This window comes from Trachypithecus francoisi, unplaced genomic scaffold (assembly GCF_009764315.1).
Source record: "Trachypithecus francoisi isolate TF-2019V2 unplaced genomic scaffold, Tfra_2.0 Lachesis_group16, whole genome shotgun sequence".
NCBI lineage: Eukaryota > Metazoa > Chordata > Mammalia > Primates > Cercopithecidae > Trachypithecus > Trachypithecus francoisi.
Window position 1 is genome coordinate 91,914,693 of NW_022681461.1, and position 20,197 is coordinate 91,934,889.

At 50.4% G+C, this 20,197-nt stretch overlaps 3 protein-coding genes across 10 annotated transcripts in view; 2 read left to right on the forward strand and 1 right to left on the reverse strand.

Moving 5' to 3' along the window:
• The first annotated feature begins 1 nt into the window (after nt 1).
• On the forward strand, nt 2-12,381 carry GBA2 (glucosylceramidase beta 2). 7 transcript variants are annotated; one of them, XM_033238139.1, is made up of 17 exons: nt 2-886; nt 4,527-4,618; nt 4,821-4,936; nt 7,343-7,561; nt 8,185-8,424; nt 8,618-8,720; nt 8,890-9,043; nt 9,121-9,246; nt 9,444-9,616; nt 9,825-9,929; nt 10,136-10,243; nt 10,342-10,493; nt 10,614-10,720; nt 10,873-11,015; nt 11,094-11,209; nt 11,310-11,501; nt 11,800-12,381. In XM_033238139.1, exons 1-17 carry the CDS (start codon nt 528-530, stop codon nt 12,076-12,078), a joined length of 2,784 nt encoding a protein of 927 aa, XP_033094030.1. In that variant the 5' UTR covers nt 2-527; the 3' UTR covers nt 12,079-12,381. The 7 variants fall into 7 exon arrangements, with proteins under 7 accessions (XP_033094030.1, XP_033094032.1, XP_033094029.1 ...); XM_033238141.1 differs by having other exon boundaries at nt 11,645-12,373; XM_033238138.1 differs by having other exon boundaries at nt 305-886; nt 7,325-7,561.
• A 6-nt stretch (nt 12,382-12,387) lies between these two features.
• CREB3 (cAMP responsive element binding protein 3) lies at nt 12,388-16,885 on the reverse strand. Its single transcript, XM_033238147.1, has 9 exons — nt 16,319-16,885; nt 16,075-16,225; nt 15,936-16,003; nt 15,735-15,824; nt 14,003-14,109; nt 13,849-13,917; nt 13,116-13,200; nt 12,934-13,018; nt 12,388-12,852 (listed from the first exon to the last, which is right to left on the reverse strand). Exons 1-9 carry the CDS (start codon nt 16,445-16,447, stop codon nt 12,518-12,520), a joined length of 1,119 nt encoding a protein of 372 aa, XP_033094038.1. The 5' UTR covers nt 16,448-16,885; the 3' UTR covers nt 12,388-12,517.
• TLN1 (talin 1) overlaps nt 16,850-20,197 on the forward strand; it is a 36,411-nt gene continuing 33,063 nt past the window's right edge. Inside the window, exon 1 of one of the 2 annotated variants that reach the window (XM_033238132.1) lies at nt 16,850-17,161. The gene's annotated coding sequence lies outside the window, so the exon portion shown is untranslated. The remainder of the gene's footprint in view (nt 17,162-20,197) is intronic. The other variant, XM_033238130.1, reaches the window with a different exon arrangement.

Genomic DNA, 20,197 nt, shown 5'->3' on the forward strand with positions numbered 1-20,197 from the left:
CAGACCGGAAAGGGCTCCGGTTGTCCCGGCGCCCAGGGTCACCTTCCCACGGGCTGGCACCTGGGCGCGGGCGCTGCCCCGGAGCCGGCCTGCGGGACCTGGCGCCCAATCCTGGGGGACCCGGTGCCGTGGCCCAGGGGCCGGGCCGACGTCCCGGGGGCGGTGCCTTGCGGGCCCGTCCCGGGGCGGTGCCTGGTGGGCTGGCCCCGCGGCTCCTCCCCTCTCTGCGGGCCCAGTCGCCCTTTGGCCGGGCGAGCTAATCATCGCGGCTCAATGACGACGAGGCCCGACCCTTCCCGTCCAGGACCTACAGAGACAACTGAAGGAGAGCCCAAGGCGGCTTCATTGCTGTCGCCGCCGCCACTGAAGCAAGAGCTCCCCGGCTCCACTGAAACACCGGCTCATCTAAGCTTTCCCCAACGCTCGGCCCTCCGGGACGATACCTAACAACCACCGGCGCCCACATCTGGAATAGGCTGGCGAGATACTTAGTATCCGAGGGCTCGGAACTTGGGGCCATCGAGGTCATGGGGACCCAGAATCCAGGAAACATGGGAACTGGCGTCCCAGCCTCGGAGCAGATAAGCTGTGCCAAAGAGGATCCACAGGTTTATTGCCCTGAAGAGACTGGAGGCACCAAGGATGTGCAGGTTACAGACTGCAAGAGTCCCGAAGACAACCGACCCCGAAAAGAGACGGGCTGCTGCAATCCGGAGGACTCTGGGCAGCTGATGGCTTCCTATGAGGGTACAGCTATGGGCTACCAGGTGCCTCCCTTTGGCTGGCGCATCTGTCTGGCTCATGAGTTTACAGAGAAGAGGAAACCCTTTCAAGCTAACAATGTCTCCCTAAGGAACATGATAAAGCATATAGGCATGGGCTTGAGGTGAGTAGACCCCATTGCCTAGAATGCTTTGGCTTCACTTTGTTCCAGCTCAAAACTAGCAGAGGTGGGAAAGGGCGAGAAAGCAGTTGGGCTTCTTGTCCCAGTGAAGCGGCCCCTATCCCTAGCATATTTTAGGCCTATGGTTTTGGACCATGAGACCAGGTCACATCTCTTTGCAACACCATTCCCTCCCAGTGTTTTGTCTTTTCAGAAGGAAACGGTAGGAACATTTGGTCATGCAGTCAGCCTTTCCCATTCAGGCTCCTTCTCACATACTGGTTTCCAATGACTTCCCTTTGGGATTAGCTATACTTTGTGGCAAGGTAGGAAAGGATAATCTGGCTGCTGTGATACTAACACGATGTTGTTTTATTTGGGGGTGGGGGGGGTCTCAACCCCTTACTTCCCGCAAGCAGCTGGGGCATTCTCTGTACCTCATTAGGCACATTGTTAGAGTCCCAACACTACTGCTTCTTTCCTCAAGCTTTAGCTCCAGGGAGTAGGTAAGAGCCTCCCTGCCCTCAACTCTGAAGTGATGAAAAGGTGCTGTCATTCTATTCTGGGAGAGAGAGCTCTTGATATTAAAAGTCATTTATCAGGGAGGCACTGCCATAGATGTAGAACCCGTCTAGATCCCCACTGAGTTCAAAGACTAGTGATGAGGAGCCAGACCCACTAACAGGAACAGGTGGATGTGAGGACAGAAAGCATCACCCTGAGGTCATCTTGACTCAGTCTACACAATACACACAGAACTGTGGAGGGAGGCATAAAGCTTGGGAAATCCTGCCCTGACAGCTCCTAGAGTAGGAGACCCTTCATTTCCCCAGTAAGTGCTGTAGGGCTGTGATGGGGAGGTCAGTTATCTAACCCCAGCCCTGGGGAGTGGGAAGGGCCTGATGCTGCCTGCACATCTGGCTTTGTTGGTGCCTGTGGGTGGCCTGTAGCAGAGAAGAATCATCCCTCCAGGCTGCTTCTGAAATCAATTCAGTCCAAGTTTGACCCCAAAAGCTTTTGGGTCAAAATAGGATCTAGTGTACAGAGAGAAATACACTGAGTTGCATGTGGTGGGAACAATGAGATCAAGAAAAGATGGGCATCCTAGCCGCTTAGCCCTTAAATATGAACTGAGTCATAGAGGCCTGAAGCTGTGCTCAACTCCCTGGACCCTGGCTCCCCATTCCAGGATAGAGTGGGGGGTACTGATACAAGGTTTTTGGAATAGGATGAGTTCCTGTGAGGAGAAAGCACAGGTGAGACAAGAATTCTAAGTGATAACTCTTGAGTTGAAGTTGAAATTGTGGAGAAGGCCAAATAGGTCAGGAATGGCCAGCTACCATACTAGGGGAGTGAGAGAGCTCCTAAGATGGAGCTGAACTGGGGACACTCTGACCAGGAGCTCCAGCAAGACAAGAGTTCTCTGGGCCTTACCTCGGTAAGAATTCAATTTCAATTGTTCTCCCTTCCAGCCAGAGTCCACTCATTCAATAAATATTTACTGAGTGCTTCTTCCGTGCCAGATAGTCCTTTGTTCTGCCTATCCTCATAGATTGCAGTTACTCTCCCTGGTTGCCCTAATCCTCGGCCGCACCCTCCCTCTACCAGTCCTTTCTGGCCTCTAGTTTCAAAGTCCAATTTTCTGTAAGCTGGCAGAGAGGATTCTCTGCCTTCTTATCATCCCATCCTTTGTCTTCCCTCTTCTTTCCACCCCTAGAATGTGCTGTCTTTTTTTTTTTTTTTTGAGACAGTCTTGGCTTTTGTCACCCAGGCTGAAGTGCAATGGAGCGATCTCAGCTCACTGCAACCTCTGTCTCCTGGGTTCAAGCGATTCTCCTGCCTCAGCCTCCCGAGTAGCTGTGCAGGTGCCCGCCATCACACCCCAGCTAATTTTTTTGTATTTTTAGTAGAGACGGGGTTTCACCATGTTGGCCAGGCTGGCCTTGAACTCCTGACCTCAGGTAATCTGCCCACCTCGGCCTCCCAAAGTGCTAGGATTACAGATGTAAGCCACCGCACCTGGCCGCTATCCCTATTCTTTAATCACATTTCTCCTCCTCTGCTCCAGTCTGTCTGTTATCTCTCTTGTGCCCCATCATTTGTATGTTCATTCATTTGTAAATTTGGCAAATATGCATTGACTGCAGACCATATGTCCTGCCCGGTGCTTGGACCTGAGGGTAATATTCAACTAGTCTTTGTCATTGTCCCTTTCCCCAAGGAACTTAAAAATATGTCAGCCTCACATGAGGAACACTGAAATAACAAGGCAATGTCTGATTAGGAATTGAGATAGCAGTTTGTATACATGAGTAATAATCATACCTGTACTTTATGGCTTTCTTATCTATTATGTCATTTGATCTTTCAACCATTTTATTAGCTAGCTAGAGCAGGTGGTATCCCCATTTTGTAGATGAAGAAACTGGGACTTAGGGGTTACTTACCCAATTATTTGGTTAGAAGTGGTGTGACTAAACAGTAGGCATAATGTGGTTAGGTAGGGAGGACAGTGGAAATGGGAAAGAGTCTGGCAAGGCAGGGGCTACCTAGTAAGGACCCATCTGGAATGAGAATTTGTAGGAAATAAGATTAGAAGATAGGCTGGGAAAGATGTCAGAGCCTTGAAAACAGAATCATTTGCCTATTGAAAACAGCCTCAATCATTTGCCTGTTGGATACAGGGCTGTAGCAAGCCCAGGAAAATGTTGGGATTTTTTGAAGGCTTTACTGAGAGCAAAATCAGAAAGCTTCACGGTTTAAATGCTGAATTAAAAAAAAAAAAAAAAAAAGACTTGAGAGGAAATGCCCAGAAATAAATATAAACACTGATTGTCTGTGGGTGAGATGGTTTTTTTCCCCCTTTCACCTTTCATAATTAGAAAGAAAAATGATCATTTTAAAAAGAAGAAAGGCCAGAAGCGGTAGCTCACGCCTCTAATCCCAGCACTTTGGGAGGCCAAGGCAGGCAGATCACTTGAGGTCAGGAGTTCAAGACCAGCCTGGCTAACATGGTGAAAACCCATCTCTACTAAAAATACAAAAAAAAAAAAAAAAAGTGCCAGGCATGGTGGCAGACGCCTGTAATCCCAGCTACGTGGGAGGCTGAGGCAGGAGAATTGCTTGAACACAGGAGGTGGAGTTGCAGTGAGCCAAGACGGCGCGCCACTGCACTCTAGCCTGGACAACAAAGAATGAAACTCTATCTCAAAAAAAAAATAAAATAAATAATAAAAATAAAAATAAGAAAGTTATCCCCAACAGTCTATGCCTGTTTTGGAGGTAGGGGATTGGGGGTGGAGGCTGTAGGCCAGGAAACCATAAATGGCCCTTTCAGCACCTCAGACAGAAGCTCCTGATGTTGGAAGTAAAGCAGTGGTGGTGGCACTAGAGAGGTAAGGAGAGATCAGAAAGCCCCTTCTGAGGAGAACAAAGGAGAGAAACAAAGCCACTCCTACACTTCAGCTGGGGTGACTGGGAAGATGAAGGGACCTTAAACTGTATAGAAATCAAGAGGAAGAGAGATTTGAAAGCAGATGTCCTTGGGACATTTAATGGGAGGTCACAGAGACAGGCAGGTGACTCAGCCTGTGAACAACTGCCCACCTGCGCCCTTCCACTCACATTGCCTCTTGCTCCTCAGGTACCTGCAGTGGTGGTACCGGAAGACCCAGGTGGAAAAGAAGACACCTTTCATCGACATGATCAATTCTGTACCCCTAAGACAGATTTATGGTGAGCCTCACCCCATCTGTGCTCTGCTCAGAAAAGGCTCAGCCTCCAGGTCTACCACAGTTAGGCAGAGGCTTCCAGTTTATGCAAATTGCACTGTTCCATTCCCTAGGTTTTCAGAAGAACCAGGCTTTATAGTCTAGAAAGTTAGAAATGTGCTTATTTTCCTCTCCCAATACCCCACTAACCATCATGATTTCTCTAGGTTGTCCCTTGGGTGGCATCGGGGGAGGCACTATTACCCGTGGCTGGAGAGGCCAGTTCTGTCGTTGGCAGCTTAACCCTGGAATGTATCAGCACCGGACAGTCATCGCTGACCAAGTAAGAGCCAGGAGGTGGAGAGGCCAGGATAGTACCTCCCCAGGCCAAGAAGGAAGGACCTCTTGGCTAGTGTAGGAGGCAGCAGTTAGATGTGAATATGATTCAATCCAAGAAGTACTCTCAGGATGCTTCCTGTGTGCCCAGCCCTGTGCTAGGATAAACTGTAGGAATAAGACACACACAGAGCACACATTCCTTGAAAGAGTAAACAGACTTGGCATTTCTCTAGCAAATGCCTCCTGTCTACCTCACTGGCCCAACCCAACTAGCTGAGGCAGCCCCCAACCACAAAGAATGCAGAGAATTCCCAAATCACTTAACCTGGCTGAAAGAACATTTGGTAGGACTGGAAGGGAGAAGAAAACCCAAAGTCTATAAACTCATGGGAAAAAAAGACATGTAGTACAAGGTTCCTCACCCTGATTGAGGAACCTTCACCAAAGTTCAGCTCCTCTGCTGATCACTTCCCTGGAGGTCTCTCTGGCTTAGGGTCTAAAAAGCTCCTTCTCTCCCAGGCTTAGATCTCTAGCCTTCTTCCTTCTTCTGAAGCTTCACTTTTTTCCTTTTGCTTCTGCATCACATCTGGGCCTTAAATTGCCAGAAGTATGTGGCCTGCCTTTCATCATATCTCTCTAGTTGACCGCCCCTTTAGAGTTGTCTAGGAAGTTCCTCTTTCCTGGCTCCAGCATTCAGCCTCATCTTCAAAGGAAAAATGACTAGCAAATCTTTAGTCCAATTAATGACAATGCCCTTCCTGGTTCAGGTTTACCAGCCCTGCCCATGTTCCAAGATCCGTCTCTGCCTCATCCCTTAGGTATCCTGAGGGGAATGGCTTCTAGAATTGTGACTCTACAATTAAAGTAATTATTGCATGCTTAACATGTGCTAGACACTGTTCTAGGCTCTTTGTATACTGTTTAATATTAAAAACAATCCTACAAGGGAAGTACCACTATTATGCTCATTTTGCAGATGAGGACACTAAGATCCAGAGAGGTTTAGTAACATGCGCAAGGTCACAAGGTTGGTAAATGGAAAGGTTGGGATTCAGAACCATTTCTTTCTGTGGTGAAGAGCTTGTGGTCTTAACCATTATGTACCATTCCAACAAAATGAAAAAGTATTTTATACAGTTGTCCCTCAGTATCCATGGGGGGTTGGGCCCAGGACCCACTATCCGAGGATGCTCAGTCTTTGATTTGAAGTGGCATATAGTATTTGCAAATAACCATTGCACATCCTCCTATATACTTTAAATCATCTGTAGATTACTTATAATACCTCATACATTGTTACATAAACCCTTGTCATACTGTACAAGAAATAAAGTGTGTACATATTTGGTACAGATGCAACTTTTTTTCCGCATATTTTAGATTTGGTTGGTTGAATCCACTGATGCGGAACGCACAGATACGGAGAGCCGACTGTATACAATAAAAATATTTGGCATAGTTTGAACCAGGGAAAGGGATATTAATCCCTCATAGCTCCTACCCTCCAAGAGCTAAAACTTTTTTTGAGAAAACAAGACTTAGGGGAAATGGAGACAGAGACCACATCAGTGCCAAAAGAAGAGGGGTGGATAGTATACTGCGGAAAAAGGGACGGCGCTGCAGATTTCACTCATTCCCTCCACATACACACCAACTCTGAAGAATGGTGCATCAGTGAATTAGAAAATGTCCCTACCCTCAGAAGAACCCATAGAGCAGTCGGGGACACAGAATGGTCAGTCAATACATTATAATACACCAAATGCTAGAATAGAGTGGGAGGGGGCACATATAATGACTCACTGCTGGAGGAAGTAGAGGAAGAGGAAGAGATGGCTTTTGACCTAGGCTTTGAAGGATGAGAGGTTTCACCAGATAGCGAATAAGCATGAGCACAGGCATGGAGGAGGGAATGTAGTGTGCTCAAGGAACAGTGAGTATTTTTATATAAGCAGAATATAGGTGCTTGAAGAGGTGATGAGTCTGATGGGCAGGGAGTGGCCAGCTCAAGAAGGGCCTTGAAAGCCAGGCAAGAGTTGAGACTTTAGCCTGAGGGCCATGGGGAGTCACTGAAACATTCTAACCAAGGACTGACATATCTAGATTTGCCTGTGAGAAAGATCACTCTGCTACCCAGATGAAAAGGGCCACAGAAAAAGCAGGAGATTGTTTGGGCTTAAATGAGGTGCTAACACCACCATAGTGGAGAAGGGAGAGAAAGCTTGGGAGATAGATGGACGAGGAGGTAGCAGGGCTTGGTGATTCACTGAGCCTGGGGGATGACTTGAAGCTGATGGTGCAGTGGTAACAGCTGCAGGCTCTGAAAGGGGAGGAGCTGATTTGAGGAGAGGGAAGACTTAGTTTGTGGTGCCTGTGGCTTACCCCATTCCAGCCTATCTGCCCTCTTAAGTTCACAGTGTGCCTACGTCGGGAAGGGCAGACTGTGTACCAGCAAGTCCTGTCCCTGGAGCGCCCAAGTGTCCTCCGCAGCTGGAACTGGGGCCTGTGTGGGTACTTTGCTTTCTACCACGCCCTCTATCCCCGAGCCTGGACTGTCTATCAGCTTCCTGGCCAGAATGTCACCCTCACCTGCCGTCAGATCACACCCATCTTGCCCCATGACTACCAGGTGAGGCCCCCACGTCTGTATTTTCCATTGCCCTCCCTTCCCCAGGACCTGCCTCTGCTAGAAACTGCATGGCCTGCCAGGCGTGGTGGCTCACGCCTGTAATCCCAACACTGGGAGGCCGAGGCAAGCGGATCACGAGGTCAGGAGATGGAAACCATCCTGGCTAACACATGAAACCCTGTCTCTACTAAAAATACAAAAAAATTAGCGGGGTATTGTGGCGGGCACCTGTAATCCCAGCTACTCAGAAGGCTGAGGCATGAGAATGGTGTGAACCCAGGAGGCGGAGCTTGCAGTGAGCCAAGATCATGTCACTGCACTCCAGCCTGGGTGACAGAGCAAGACTCCGTCTCAAAAAAAAAAAGGAAAAGAAACTGCATGGCCTGTGAAAGGGAGATTGAAGCCATCACACTGGCTTCCCAGAACCACCGCCCAGTTGGTTCTGGTCTTCTATGTCCCAATAGGCAGCTTGCCTGGGAATACAGGGAGATGCAAGTAGACAAAAGAAGAGTACACTGAGGAGTATTTGAGTCAGGTCCTGTGTGCGCCCAGGACTGATCCTAGGAGAGTGGGGTCAGGAGGGGCTCTACTGGGACCGTCTGAGTCTAATGTTCTGCCCCCAGGACAGCAGCCTGCCTGTAGGAGTCTTTGTGTGGGATGTGGAAAATGAAGGGGACGAAGCTTTAGATGTGTCCATCATGTTCTCCATGCGGAATGGACTGGGGGGTGGAGACGATGCCCCAGGGGGTTTGTGGAATGAGCCCTTCTGTCTGGAGCATGGCGGGGAAACTGTCCAGGGGCTGCTGCTGCATCATCCAACCCTTCCAAACCCCTACACAATGGCTGTGGCTGCACGAGTCACGGTAAGGAAACAGCCTGCCCTATACCTTAGCCCCTGAACCCCACCTCCACCCCAGCATGGTCTCTTCATCCACCCTCATCATACTCCCGTAAGCCCCTGGGTCTGGGAGGTTAAGAGTAAGTAAGAGGAGCCGGGGAGCTAGCCGGGACCCAGTGTACTCGTGCCTGCCCTCACAGTCCCTGGCCCCTTCACAGGCAGATACCACGGTAACCCACATCACAGCCTTTGACCCTGACAGCACGGGGCAGCAGGTGTGGCAGGATCTACTTCAGGATGGACAGCTGGACTCTCCCGCTGGTGATGGGGGGTCTGACTGGGAGATGGTGGGAAAAGAGGTTGTCCCTGTCTTGGGACTAAGGGTGGGAGGCCTGGTAATAAGTAGGCCTTGTTTCCCTGTTAGGGATCCCGATCCCTATCCCTGGGGTTGCAGGGGCTCCTGTCCTGAATTCTCTTGTGCTTCTCTCAGGCCAAAGCACCCCTACACAGAAAGGAGTAGGCATTGCTGGAGCTGTGTGTGTTTCCAGCAAGTTGGAACCTCGAGGCCAGTGCCGCCTGGAGTTTTCACTGGCCTGGGACATGCCCAGGATCCTTTTTGGAGCTAAAGGCCAAGTCCACTACAGGTGAGGGGAGCAAGAAAGTGTAAGGATCCAAAGCTCTGACCTGGGGCTTGTGTTCATCCTTCCCCTTTCCACCCCAGGCGGTATACAAGGTTCTTTGGCCAGGATGGAGATGCAGCACCTGCCCTCAGCCACTATGCACTGTGCCGATACACAGAGTGGGAAGAGAGGATCTCAGCTTGGCAGAGCCCAGTATTGGATGACAGGTGCCAATGGGGACCATCTCTTGCCTTTCTCCTAGGCACTCACTGCGAATGGGATTCCTTGATTTACTCTCCACCCACCAAAGCCAGTAGACTTGCACTGGGATTAATTTGATGCTCCCACTCTGCTGAACCCCCAAATCCTTTCCATCTTGGGAGGTGCATGTTCCTTAAACCATTTCCTCCTCCTCGCTTCCCAGATCACTGCCTGCCTGGTACAAATCTGCGCTGTTCAATGAACTATACTTCCTGGCTGATGGAGGCACAGTATGGCTGGAAGTTCGTGAGGACTCCCTACCAGAGGAGCTGGGCAGAAACATGTGTCACCTCTGCCCTACCCTACGGGACTACGGTCGATTTGGCTACCTTGAGGGTACAGGATGCTGGTGGGCTGGGATATGGCAGGCCATGCCCAAGCCAGGATGATGGATTTGCCTACCCCAGGATATTGGTTAGGGTGAGGGGGTGATGGATGTGGACTAGTGACAGTGCCCCACTTCCAAATATAGAGGACAAGCTACAGAGGGGTTTGAAGGGGAAGCAGGAATTCTGGCAACAGTGTTTCTCATTCGTTCCTCCAGGCCAGGAGTACCGCATGTACAACACATATGATGTCCACTTTTATGCCTCCTTTGCTCTCATCATGCTCTGGCCCAAACTTGAGCTTAGCCTACAGTATGACATGGGTGAGGATCTCTTTTGTGCCTCTTCTGCCCTCTTGGCTCCCCATACCCCCAAACTTCTGTGGTCCCTCAGATTGTCTCTTCTTTCCCTTCCCTTTATACGTATCTGCATGCTGCTTACTGGTTCCCCACTGCAGTCACACACATAGCTCTGTGCCCCTCCTCAAGCATGCCCATTCCCTGCCTCCCTTCTGTGTCTGCTCCCGCAGCTCTGGCCACTCTCAGGGAGGACCTGACACGGCGACGGTACCTGATGAGTGGGGTGATGGCACCTGTGAAAAGGAGGAACGTCATCCCCCATGATATTGGGGACCCAGGTAAAAGTCCACCTCAAGGTCAGCTTCCCTCCCTCAACTTTTGTACCCTCTACCCTACCCACCAATGCAAATGACCCAGGTCCCCGCCTCTCCCACAGATGATGAGCCATGGCTCCGGGTCAATGCATATTTGATCCACGATACTGCTGACTGGAAGGACCTGAACCTGAAGTTTGTGCTGCAGGTTTATCGGGACTATTACCTGACGGGTGATCAAAACTTCCTGAAGGACATGTGGCCTGTGTGTCTAGTAAGGGATGCACATGCAGTGACCAGTGTGCCCGGGGTATGGCTGGTGTCTGGGAAGAGCCTAGCTGGTTGTTGCCTTTCCTCAGTACCTAGGTCTTCAGCATCTTGGTCCCCTCTCTAGGCTGTGATGGAGTCTGAAATGAAGTTTGACAAGGACCATGATGGACTCATTGAAAATGGAGGCTACGCAGACCAGACCTATGATGGATGGGTGACCACAGGCCCCAGGTTAGCGGGTAGGGGTTTCCAGGAGGCCTGAAGTGGGAAACTGGGCACCAAGGGATTGTAGGGCTCAAGAAAAAATGACTCATTGTCTGTTACACTGCATGGGAGTAGCTGGAGCTGCCAGTCTGACCCTCCAAACCCATGTCCCTGATCAGTGCTTACTGTGGAGGGCTGTGGCTGGCAGCTGTGGCTGTGATGGTCCAGATGGCTGCTCTGTGTGGGGCACAGGACATTCAGGATAAGTTTTCTTCCATCCTCCACCGGGGCCAAGAAGCCTATGAGAGACTGCTGTGGAATGGTGAGTTCGGGGAGCCTAAGGAGTGTTAAAGCAGCTGAGGGGACACCGGGAGCCTTATTTTCTCTTTCTCGACTCCAGGCCGCTATTACAACTATGACAGCAGCTCTCAGCCTCAGTCTCGTAGTGTTATGTCTGACCAGTGTGCTGGACAGTGGTTCCTGAAGGCCTGTGGCCTAGGAGAAGGGGAGACTGAGGTGAGAGAGACTAGGAGGAGGAGCCAGAGAGAAAAACTGGGTTTTCCCTGAAAGTGGGAAGTAAGTGTATGAGACTATGTTCCTGCCATTGCCCCTCCAGGTGTTTCCTACCCCACATGTGGTCCGTGCTCTCCAAACTATCTTTGAGCTGAACGTCCAGGCCTTTGCAGGAGGGGCCATGGGGGCTGTGAATGGGATGCAGCCCCATGGTGTCCCTGATAAATCCAGTGTGCAGTCTGATGAAGTCTGGGTGGGTGTGGTCTACGGATTGGCAGCTACCATGATCCAAGAGGTAATGCACTCCCTTTCCCATCTCTCTACCATCTGTATCCTGGCCCAGAAAACTTCCTCAGCCACCAAATTTCTTCAAGGCCTAACCCAATGCCATCTTATCCATCTATAAAGCCTCCCGTTTTTCCCTGGTATGCATTCCAGCTCCTGCCTTCAGGCTTGCCTGTGGGTCACAGTTATCTCCTCTACTTGCTGGGAGCTCCTTGAAGGCAAAGACTCTACTGCCTCCATCTATCCAGTGGAAATGGCTATTCAGAAGGTGCCAAGTTAGTATGTATGACTGTCATCTCTCCCAACAGGGCCTGACTTGGGAGGGCTTCCAGACAGCTGAAGGCTGCTACCGTACCGTGTGGGAGCGCCTGGGTCTGGCCTTCCAGACCCCAGAGGCATACTGCCAGCAGCGGGTGTTCCGCTCACTGGCCTACATGCGGCCACTGAGCATCTGGGCCATGCAGCTAGCCCTGCAACAGCAGCAGCACAAAAAGGACTCTAGGCCAAAAGTCGAACAGGGCACAGGACTAAGGACAGGGCCTATGTTTGGACCAAAGGAAGCCATGGCAAACGTGAGCCCAGAGTGAACCGTCTGAACTGTGGGAGGAAAGCGCTAACAGCCCAGCCTCCAGCCTGGCCTTTCCTCCTTCCCCTCTGAACCTCCTGCAACCCTGAGCCATCAGGACAATCATACCCCTTCCCTTCTCCCCACCCAGCTGTGCCAGTAAATGGGGGTTGAGGGTGACCTAGGCAGCATTAGAATCACTTATTTATTTCTTTCCTCACCCATTCCCTCACTGCATGAAATGTTCAGGGAGGTCAGTTGATTTCCCCAGGTACATTCATGGGGTGACAGACACATGGGTACAAATAAAAGACCCAGAAAGCCAGTAAGTGTGTGTTTGAGCCCTCAGTCCTCCTGATAGGGCATAGGAGCTGCGGCCAGCCCTCGCCCACCCCTTTTTATTTGGACACAGATGGGGAGCCCCACAAGCTCTTGCTGAAACCCCCCACATATCCTCATATTTAGCCTGAGTATCTGTCCTGCAAGATGACAGAGGGGCTACCGGTAGGAAGCCATCCCCCCTTCCTTGTGAGATTTGCCTGCAGGGGGAGGATGGGACCTCGGCAGAGAGACTCTGAGAAGAGGTCAAGGAATGGCCACTCCAGGGGAGGCTCTGCATTGGGAGCCTGAGGCATGTAGTACAGTAGGCAGGAAGAGTTGCCAGGGGCCTGGAGTACGTGGTCTGAGCTGTCCAGCCACTGGTGTGTGCCGTCTTTTGGCACCTCTGACTGCAGGGCAGGCAACTCCAGCTGGTAAGGGTTCTCACTGGGGAGGGCACGAAGCTGGCGGGACAACACTGAGGAGACAAAGAATCTTCAGAGGCCAACCCAGGCCTCTCCCCTTGCCCATGTCTGAGAGCTATCCTTAAGCCTCTTACCTCCATGCTCAGATGGCAGGCTCCCCCTTGTGTCAGAGGAGTACATAGCAGGTACAAGGAGGAGGCAGAAGGAGACTAGTAGGACCTACAGCAGGGGAAAAAGCAGATGAAGAAGGGCTCTGGATTGCACTCCTGTCCCCAGCAACTGAGAAAAGAATTTCTCCCCTCATCACTATCCTCACCAAGATGCAGGTGCTGCTACTGCTCGTTTTGTTTGATATCTCAATCACCATGGCCTGGAGTTTCCTCAGTTGATGCAGAAGGGACCTAGAGGAAGAGAGGGGCCAATCGTGAGCATCCCCTGGCCTAGCACCCTGAGACACAATGAAACTCCTGTTCAGGCCACGTCCTCCATCTCTGCACTGGATCCTCTCCTCTCTTACTTTTCATTCTATTTTTGCAAACGACTTCTTCCACTCTGGAAAAAATGCCTGAAGTTCCTCATTAAAACAAACAAAAAAAGCAAAAACAAAACAAAACAAACTCTTCCAGGACTTAACCTCCTTTGCAGATATCATCAGTAGTTCCCCATTGTCTGATCAGCTATGCACATAATCCTCACCGGGCATTCTCTATGTTCTCTACCTTCTGTCCCAGCTCACATGTGTTCCAGCCCAAGAGGACTACGCTGGGCTAATCCTTTTGCCTGGGATCCTTTCTCTCTGCCTAGAATGGTTTCCCAACCCAACCCCAGAATCCTATGAAAGCCCATGAGGTCTTTCTTACCCCCTTTCTTTTTCTAGGTACTTAGCTTATTCTCACTTGTAAATGTATTCCCCACTACTGTGAGCTTCTTGGAATCAGAGACCTAGTGAAGGCAGCTGCCCTGTTAGAAATCAAGTGTAGGGCAGGGGAAAGAGTGAGAAAGCATTAAATGAGGGGCATAGGAAGGGAATGGTTTGGAGGGATACTTACAAATTCTGTTCCTCCAGAAGCTGTACTTTGTTCTGAAGCTCCATATTCTGGGCTGTATATTTCAAGACCCTGGGGGAAATAACAAAGATAGGGGATATGGCCTGTGTCCTCCCTTCAAAAACCTAACACAACTGAGTCCCTTTCCCTTTCATACCTGCTCTCTAAACCCCCAACATACACCTTCTTTTTCCTGCGGCTCTCTTGAGCAGATCTTTTATTTCGAATCTTCCTCCGCACACGTTTCAGAATTTGTTCCTCCATCTGAAAGGAAACAGGGAAAGGGGTATCATTAGAGGAACTCTAGAACAAGAAGTTGAAAGGCAACTGAGATCCATCTCTTTCCAATACAGAAATCCCTTCTACAGCTTCCGTGACCAACAGGCATTCAGATTCTTTCTGAATGCCTCCACGGACCAGGTGTTAACCCTAACAAGCCAGACTATTTTAAACTATTAAAAAAAAAAATTGGTCAGGCAATATTCAGGTGACATGGCTCATGCCTGTAATCCCAACACTTTGGGGAGCTAAGGCAGGAGGACCGCTTGACCCCAGGAGTTTGAGACCAGCCTGAGCAACACAGCGAGACCTTGTCTCTACTAAAAATAAATTAGCCGGGTGTGGTGGCACATGCCTGTGGTCCCTGCTCCTCAGGAGGCTGAGGAAGGACAATCGCTTGAGCCTGAGGGGTCGAAGCTGTAGTGAGCCACGATCTCACCACTATTCTCCAACCTGGGCAGTAAAGCAAGAATCTGTCTTCAAACAAAAACTTCCTTATCCTGAACCAACAGCTGTCTCCTTATAATTTCTATCCGTTGGACTTACCTAGTATCTCTGGGGCCAAATAGAATGAGCCCTGTTTAGCTATTTTCAGGCACTTAACATTTCCTCAGAGAAAAAAAGTTCAAAAAAACGACTTAGACAAAAATTTTAACTCATCTTCTCAAGACAGACTGCATCTTCTTAATATCTGTCAAAGATGTGCTCTAGCCAGTATACAGGAAAGCAAGATAGTGACTTGTGGAGACAATAACTCTTGCTACAGTTTCCAAATCCCATTAACTTTCCTAGTAGCCACATTGCACTGCTGACTCATCTTGTACTTTGAAGGAATTCTTTACTTTTGGAGGCCAAGGTGGGTAGATCACTTGAGCACAGGCATTCAAGACCAGCCTGGCAACAAGGCAAAACCCCATCTCTACTAAAAACACCAAAAAAAAATTTGCCGGGCAGGGTAGTGTGCACCTGTAGTCTCAACTACTCAGGAGGCTGAGGTGGGAGAATCACCTAAGCCCAGAAAGTCAAGTCTGCAGTGTGCCATGATCACATCACTGCACTCCAGCCTGTGCAACAGAGCAAGACCTTGTCAAAAAAACAAAAAAACAAAAAAAAAAACTCCTGGAACCTTTCTATTAATGAGCACTGATTTAATCATAGTATCCCAGTACTCTGCTTGTGAAGTTGCCACTGATTGCTTAAAACTGGAAACTAAGGATTTTACATTTATTCATGTACTGCTTAGTCCAACCCTGTTGAACTCTCTAAACAGTTCTACCATGCAGCAAGAGGTGGATTACTAGGAAGCCAATGAAGTGTCAAGGCTCTTCACTGACACAGCCCTTTCCAAGGCCCAATACTAATGTTGCACTGATAATTTTGAGGGTTTTTTTTTTTAACGGAACACCAAAATTTGTGTAAGCCCAACGAAAACGAGGATCTGCCTTGCATCTAGCATACTGGGTACCTGCCTCAACTTCCTATTAGCGATAAATCTGCTAAGTTTCTCACCTCAACCCTTTTTTAAAGTTATTGATATAAAGTTAACAGAATTGGCCTACTTGGGACTTTTAATCCCTTTTCAGCCTTTGCTCAACTAACCAGAGTCTTACCTTAGTGAGAGGAAGTGTCTCAGGCAGAATAAGCCCCTCCTTCTCCAATAGACTCTTCTCCTCATCTGTCAGTACCAGCCTAGCAATCTCCTAGGGTAACCAGAAAGTGGGCGGCAGTTGCATGATGACACAGAGGAATGGGGAATCCTGCCCCCACCTGAGGAATGTCAGAGTAATCTTCCTGAAAATCAAGTCAAGTACCTGCTCTGCCAGCTCCTCCATATGCTGTGGAGTCATCTGGGTCCCCTCTTTTCTACAGCTCTCACTCTCTGCAAAAGGCAAAGTATGAATAGCCAGACCCATGAACCCTGTCCTCCCCGCAAACTTATTTCAGACTAACCTAGATCCATAGAGATAGGTTCCCGTGGGAGGGAGTAGGTGTGGTCATGGTGGACAAGGCAGGGGTTGGAGGAGCTGAGAACGTTCAACGACGACGCTGGCGGACTCAGCAGGGAGCTCAACAAATCATCTACCTCCCAGTCGCTCGGTACCTGCGCAGGGTTCCAATGAACAGACCTTGACCTATCACCATCCCCTGACCTCGTGGACATCCCACGCTTTCCCCAGTCAGAACCCCAACGCACCTCAGAAAGCGGCAGCTCCCAGTCCAGTGGGGCCCTCACGGACTCATCGGGCGCCGTCCCCAAATCTCCACTTCCCTCTAGCAGAAAGCCCAGCAGGTCTTGGTCACCAGCGTCCAATTCCAGCTCCATTTGGGACAACTACGGAAAGGGTGGGCCACCAGGCCCCAACGTCCGAAGCCCAGACACGAGCCCCAGGCCAGCTGTAGGCCTCGGGCACCTACCCACTGTCCCTCTACGGCCGGGCTTCCCCGCCGGGGGCTTTCCGTAGCCCTCTCCGGACCCGCCTCCCAGGCTCAATTCTCCTCAGCCTCCAACGCAGCGAAAGTGACGCACCCCACCCCGTGGCACTGTGGGACTTGGAGTTCCCTCCAACTGAGAAGAGGCCTGGGTGCCGCGCCACGTCCCAGGGGCTATGCAAATGTAGGGGACGGCCCTGCTGCCGCCTCGCACCCCGAGGGCGGGGGTTCCGGGGCTCCGGCTCCGCCTTCTCCCCCAAGCTAGAAAAAGGAAGAGTTCTGGCCTGAAAGGGAACTCGGGCGTCGTCTTGGCGTTCTCTCCGCATTGCGCCGCACCCTCGCTTCCTGCCAGGGAGGGGCTGCCGGCCTTTGGCGGCCCCCGAGCATCGAGAACGGGGCCAGAGCAGCTTCCTGCCTGCCCCCCGCGACCATAGAGCGCTGCCCCAGGGCGCCGCCCGCGGGTGGGGGACGTTCCCAGGACGGAAGTGGCCGAGAGAGTGTCGAAGGGAGGGCGAGGCCGGACCCAGAGGGCGACCCGAGAAGCGGCAGGGCGGCGGGCCGGCGGGCCGGCGGGCCGGCAGGCGGGGCGCAGAGCCGGGCAGCGCAGGTAGGCCAGACCGGGCCGGGCGGGGGCCTTAGGGTGGGGCCGCGGAGCCTGGCCCCGGAGGCGGGCGGGGCCCTGCCTCTCCTGCGTGTCCGGTTCGGGTCCTGTTAGTTGGAGAGGTCAGCGTCCAGCGCATCTCGGCTTGGGCTCGTCGTGAAGTAGGCCGTCTTGGGGGAGACAGGCCTCTCCTGGGGGCAGTCCTCTGCCTGGGATAGGCTTTGGGGAGCGTGAGGAGTCGGGTGGCAGCGGAGCGCAGGGCGGGGACGGGCTTTGGTGTTAGCTGATAGCGGCCATGTGGGTAGGAAAGCTTTGGGTGAGTTGGGGATTAGGTGGGGTCGGTTTAGGAATCAAGGGTCGCTATAGGAGTTAAAAGCTGGGGTTAAAACTTAAGAGTTAGTAGTGTGAGTCAGGTCCGTTTTAGGTAGGTAAGGTTTAGATTAAGGTCATTATTTTGTTTGCTGGGATGGCCATCATACGTCATAATTTGAGTTCAGGGTCGGGTTAAGGGTCAACAACAGGAATCAGGTTAGAGCCTGTTTGAGGGATTAAAGAATGTTGACATGGTCGGTATTAAGGATAAACAGTGAAAGCGTGAGTTAGGAATCAAGTTACAAATGAACTTTAGGCTTAGGGGTCAACATTTAGGGTTAACATCAGGCGATTTGGTGCTAAAGGTAAAACTTAGATCAGTATCAGGGATCAGGGATTGGATATGAGTCTCTGCTGGGAAAGGGATGAATGTCCAAGCCGGTACTGGGAATCAGAAAACAAATTAGAGGTGGGGTTAATGTTAGGAATTTGGGGCAGCTTTAGGGGTTGTGGTTGAGGCCAGCATAGTTGGCCTTGAGCAGATGAAATTTAAGAGGTTGGCAGTAGGTAAATGCCCTTCTTTTGTAGGGAAGTCCTTTATTCCTGTGTAGTTACAGGGGCTACTTTTCACCCAGAGAGATAACAAACTAATTTCAGGCTACTGTTCTGGCTTTAGCTTGAATTGCAGGCATCTGGGATTCCAGCATCTTTATTCCATTCTCTAAGCCTAAGACCCTTGCTGTGGCCACCACAGTTAGGGGACAGAGATTCTGAACTATGTTGTTTACATACAACATAGGTGGGAAATAGGGACCCAGGATGTACAAGGCCTAGTCACAAGTTGGAGACTGCCTAGGGAAGAAGGAGCTGTTGACTATGGGGGAAGCTGACCAAGGAATCACTGTTGCCACGGGAGAAGGGAATAACTGAATCCCCTGAAAGTTTAGCTTTGCTGTCTCCCACTTCACTTGTTCTCTAGGTATTAAGCCCTCCTCTCCAACTCTCATCCCTGACTCTGCATTTCACACCCATCCTGACTATTCCCTTACAAAATACTTCCCTTGCCTTTAACTGTCCCATGCTCATCTTATCATCCGTTCCCATCCTCAGTTCTACCTCCCTCACCAACCCTTAATCTGCACATCCTACCTGAATTTAGCCTCATCATAACCTGAGCTTTCCCGTCATTTTAAATTACTCTCCTACCATTTTCACCCAGTCATGTACCTACATTCCACCTGGTCATCAGCTGAATACCCTACTCCTAGCCCCTGCTGTGTGCCACCCCCTAGATCTAAGTCTCATTTAATTTCTTGGACCATTTTTAGATCCCCTTCCCCCACTCCCCAACAGAAAAGAGGAAACGAGACCCAAAGAGGAAACTGGGTCTTGCTGATCCCACGCCCAGCCAGGCCACTGACCACACCCCCATTTCACTCCCAGCCTGACCCTGTCACTAACCACAGCACTGTCCTCTACTCAGCCTGACCCAGCCACTGGCTATACCATATCCCCCATCCGAGCTCCAGTTTACTTAGACATTGTCAATGTCCCTTCACTTTCCCACCCCCACCCCAGTCTCATTTAGCCACTGACCACAGGCCTATGTCTTCTCAACCTCCTATAGCCTGACCTGGCCTCTGACCTCACCCCATCATTCCCTGACTTAGCCACCATCTATGTAATCATTCCCCTTCCCCCAACCTGATCCAATGACTGGTCATATATGTATCTTATGTATATGTATTTTTCCCAACACCATCATCACCAGCATCCTTTTTCTACACCCTGTCTTCCCATCCTTTTTCTACATCCTGTCTTCCCTATTCCCAGCCCGATGCAGTCACTAACCCAACCCCATCTGCCCCTAGTGGCTACTAATCATATACTCATCCCCTTTTTCCCAAAGCCTAACCACATCCCCTAACCATAGCCTCATGCTCACATTCTCTGCCCAACCAGATCCTTTCCCCTCTTCCCAGTTCCTCACCTAAACTCAAGCTGCCCCAGCCACTAAGGTGGCTGCTGATGATAGGAAGCTATGGGACCCTAACCTGACTACCTTAGTAGATACCGGGTCCTGTCAATTCTACTTCCCCAAACTTCTTCTGAGTGACATCTTCCTCAATGCCATTCAAACTCCGGCTTCGTTACCTTTAATTTGTACTAATACAGTGTCCTTCTAACTAATCTCCCAGGTAACTGCCAGAGTTATTTTCCTAAAATCCAGTTCTGGTTATGTCTCTTCTCTGCTCAAAGACTCCCTTGGCCTCCTTTTGTCCTCCAATAAGTAAAATTCCTCGTACCCCTCTCTAGCCTTCCTCTGCCTTTCCGTCCTAACCCTGACTTCCCCACCACTGCTCCCTTGCAGGTACCCTGTGCTTCAACCAGCCTGCCTGCTCACTTCCCTGAATGCTCCTCCACGATTTACTGCTTCTCCATCTTTGCTTATACTATTTCTCTGCCTGGAGTGAAAACTGCCCCTGACACATCTCCAGCTGGCTGGCGTAGTGGAGAGAGCTTGGGTTTTGCAGTCAGAAATCTGGGTTCGGATCCTGGCTTCACAACTTATTACTTGGAGAAGTATTTGAACAAGTATGTAACATCTTTGAGTTCTGTTTTCTGATTTGTAAAAATGGAAATAATGGGACCTACTGTAAGGATTAAATGAAATTATGTATACAGTGCAAGTGACATAGAGTCAATAAATGGCAGATCACTATTATTTTT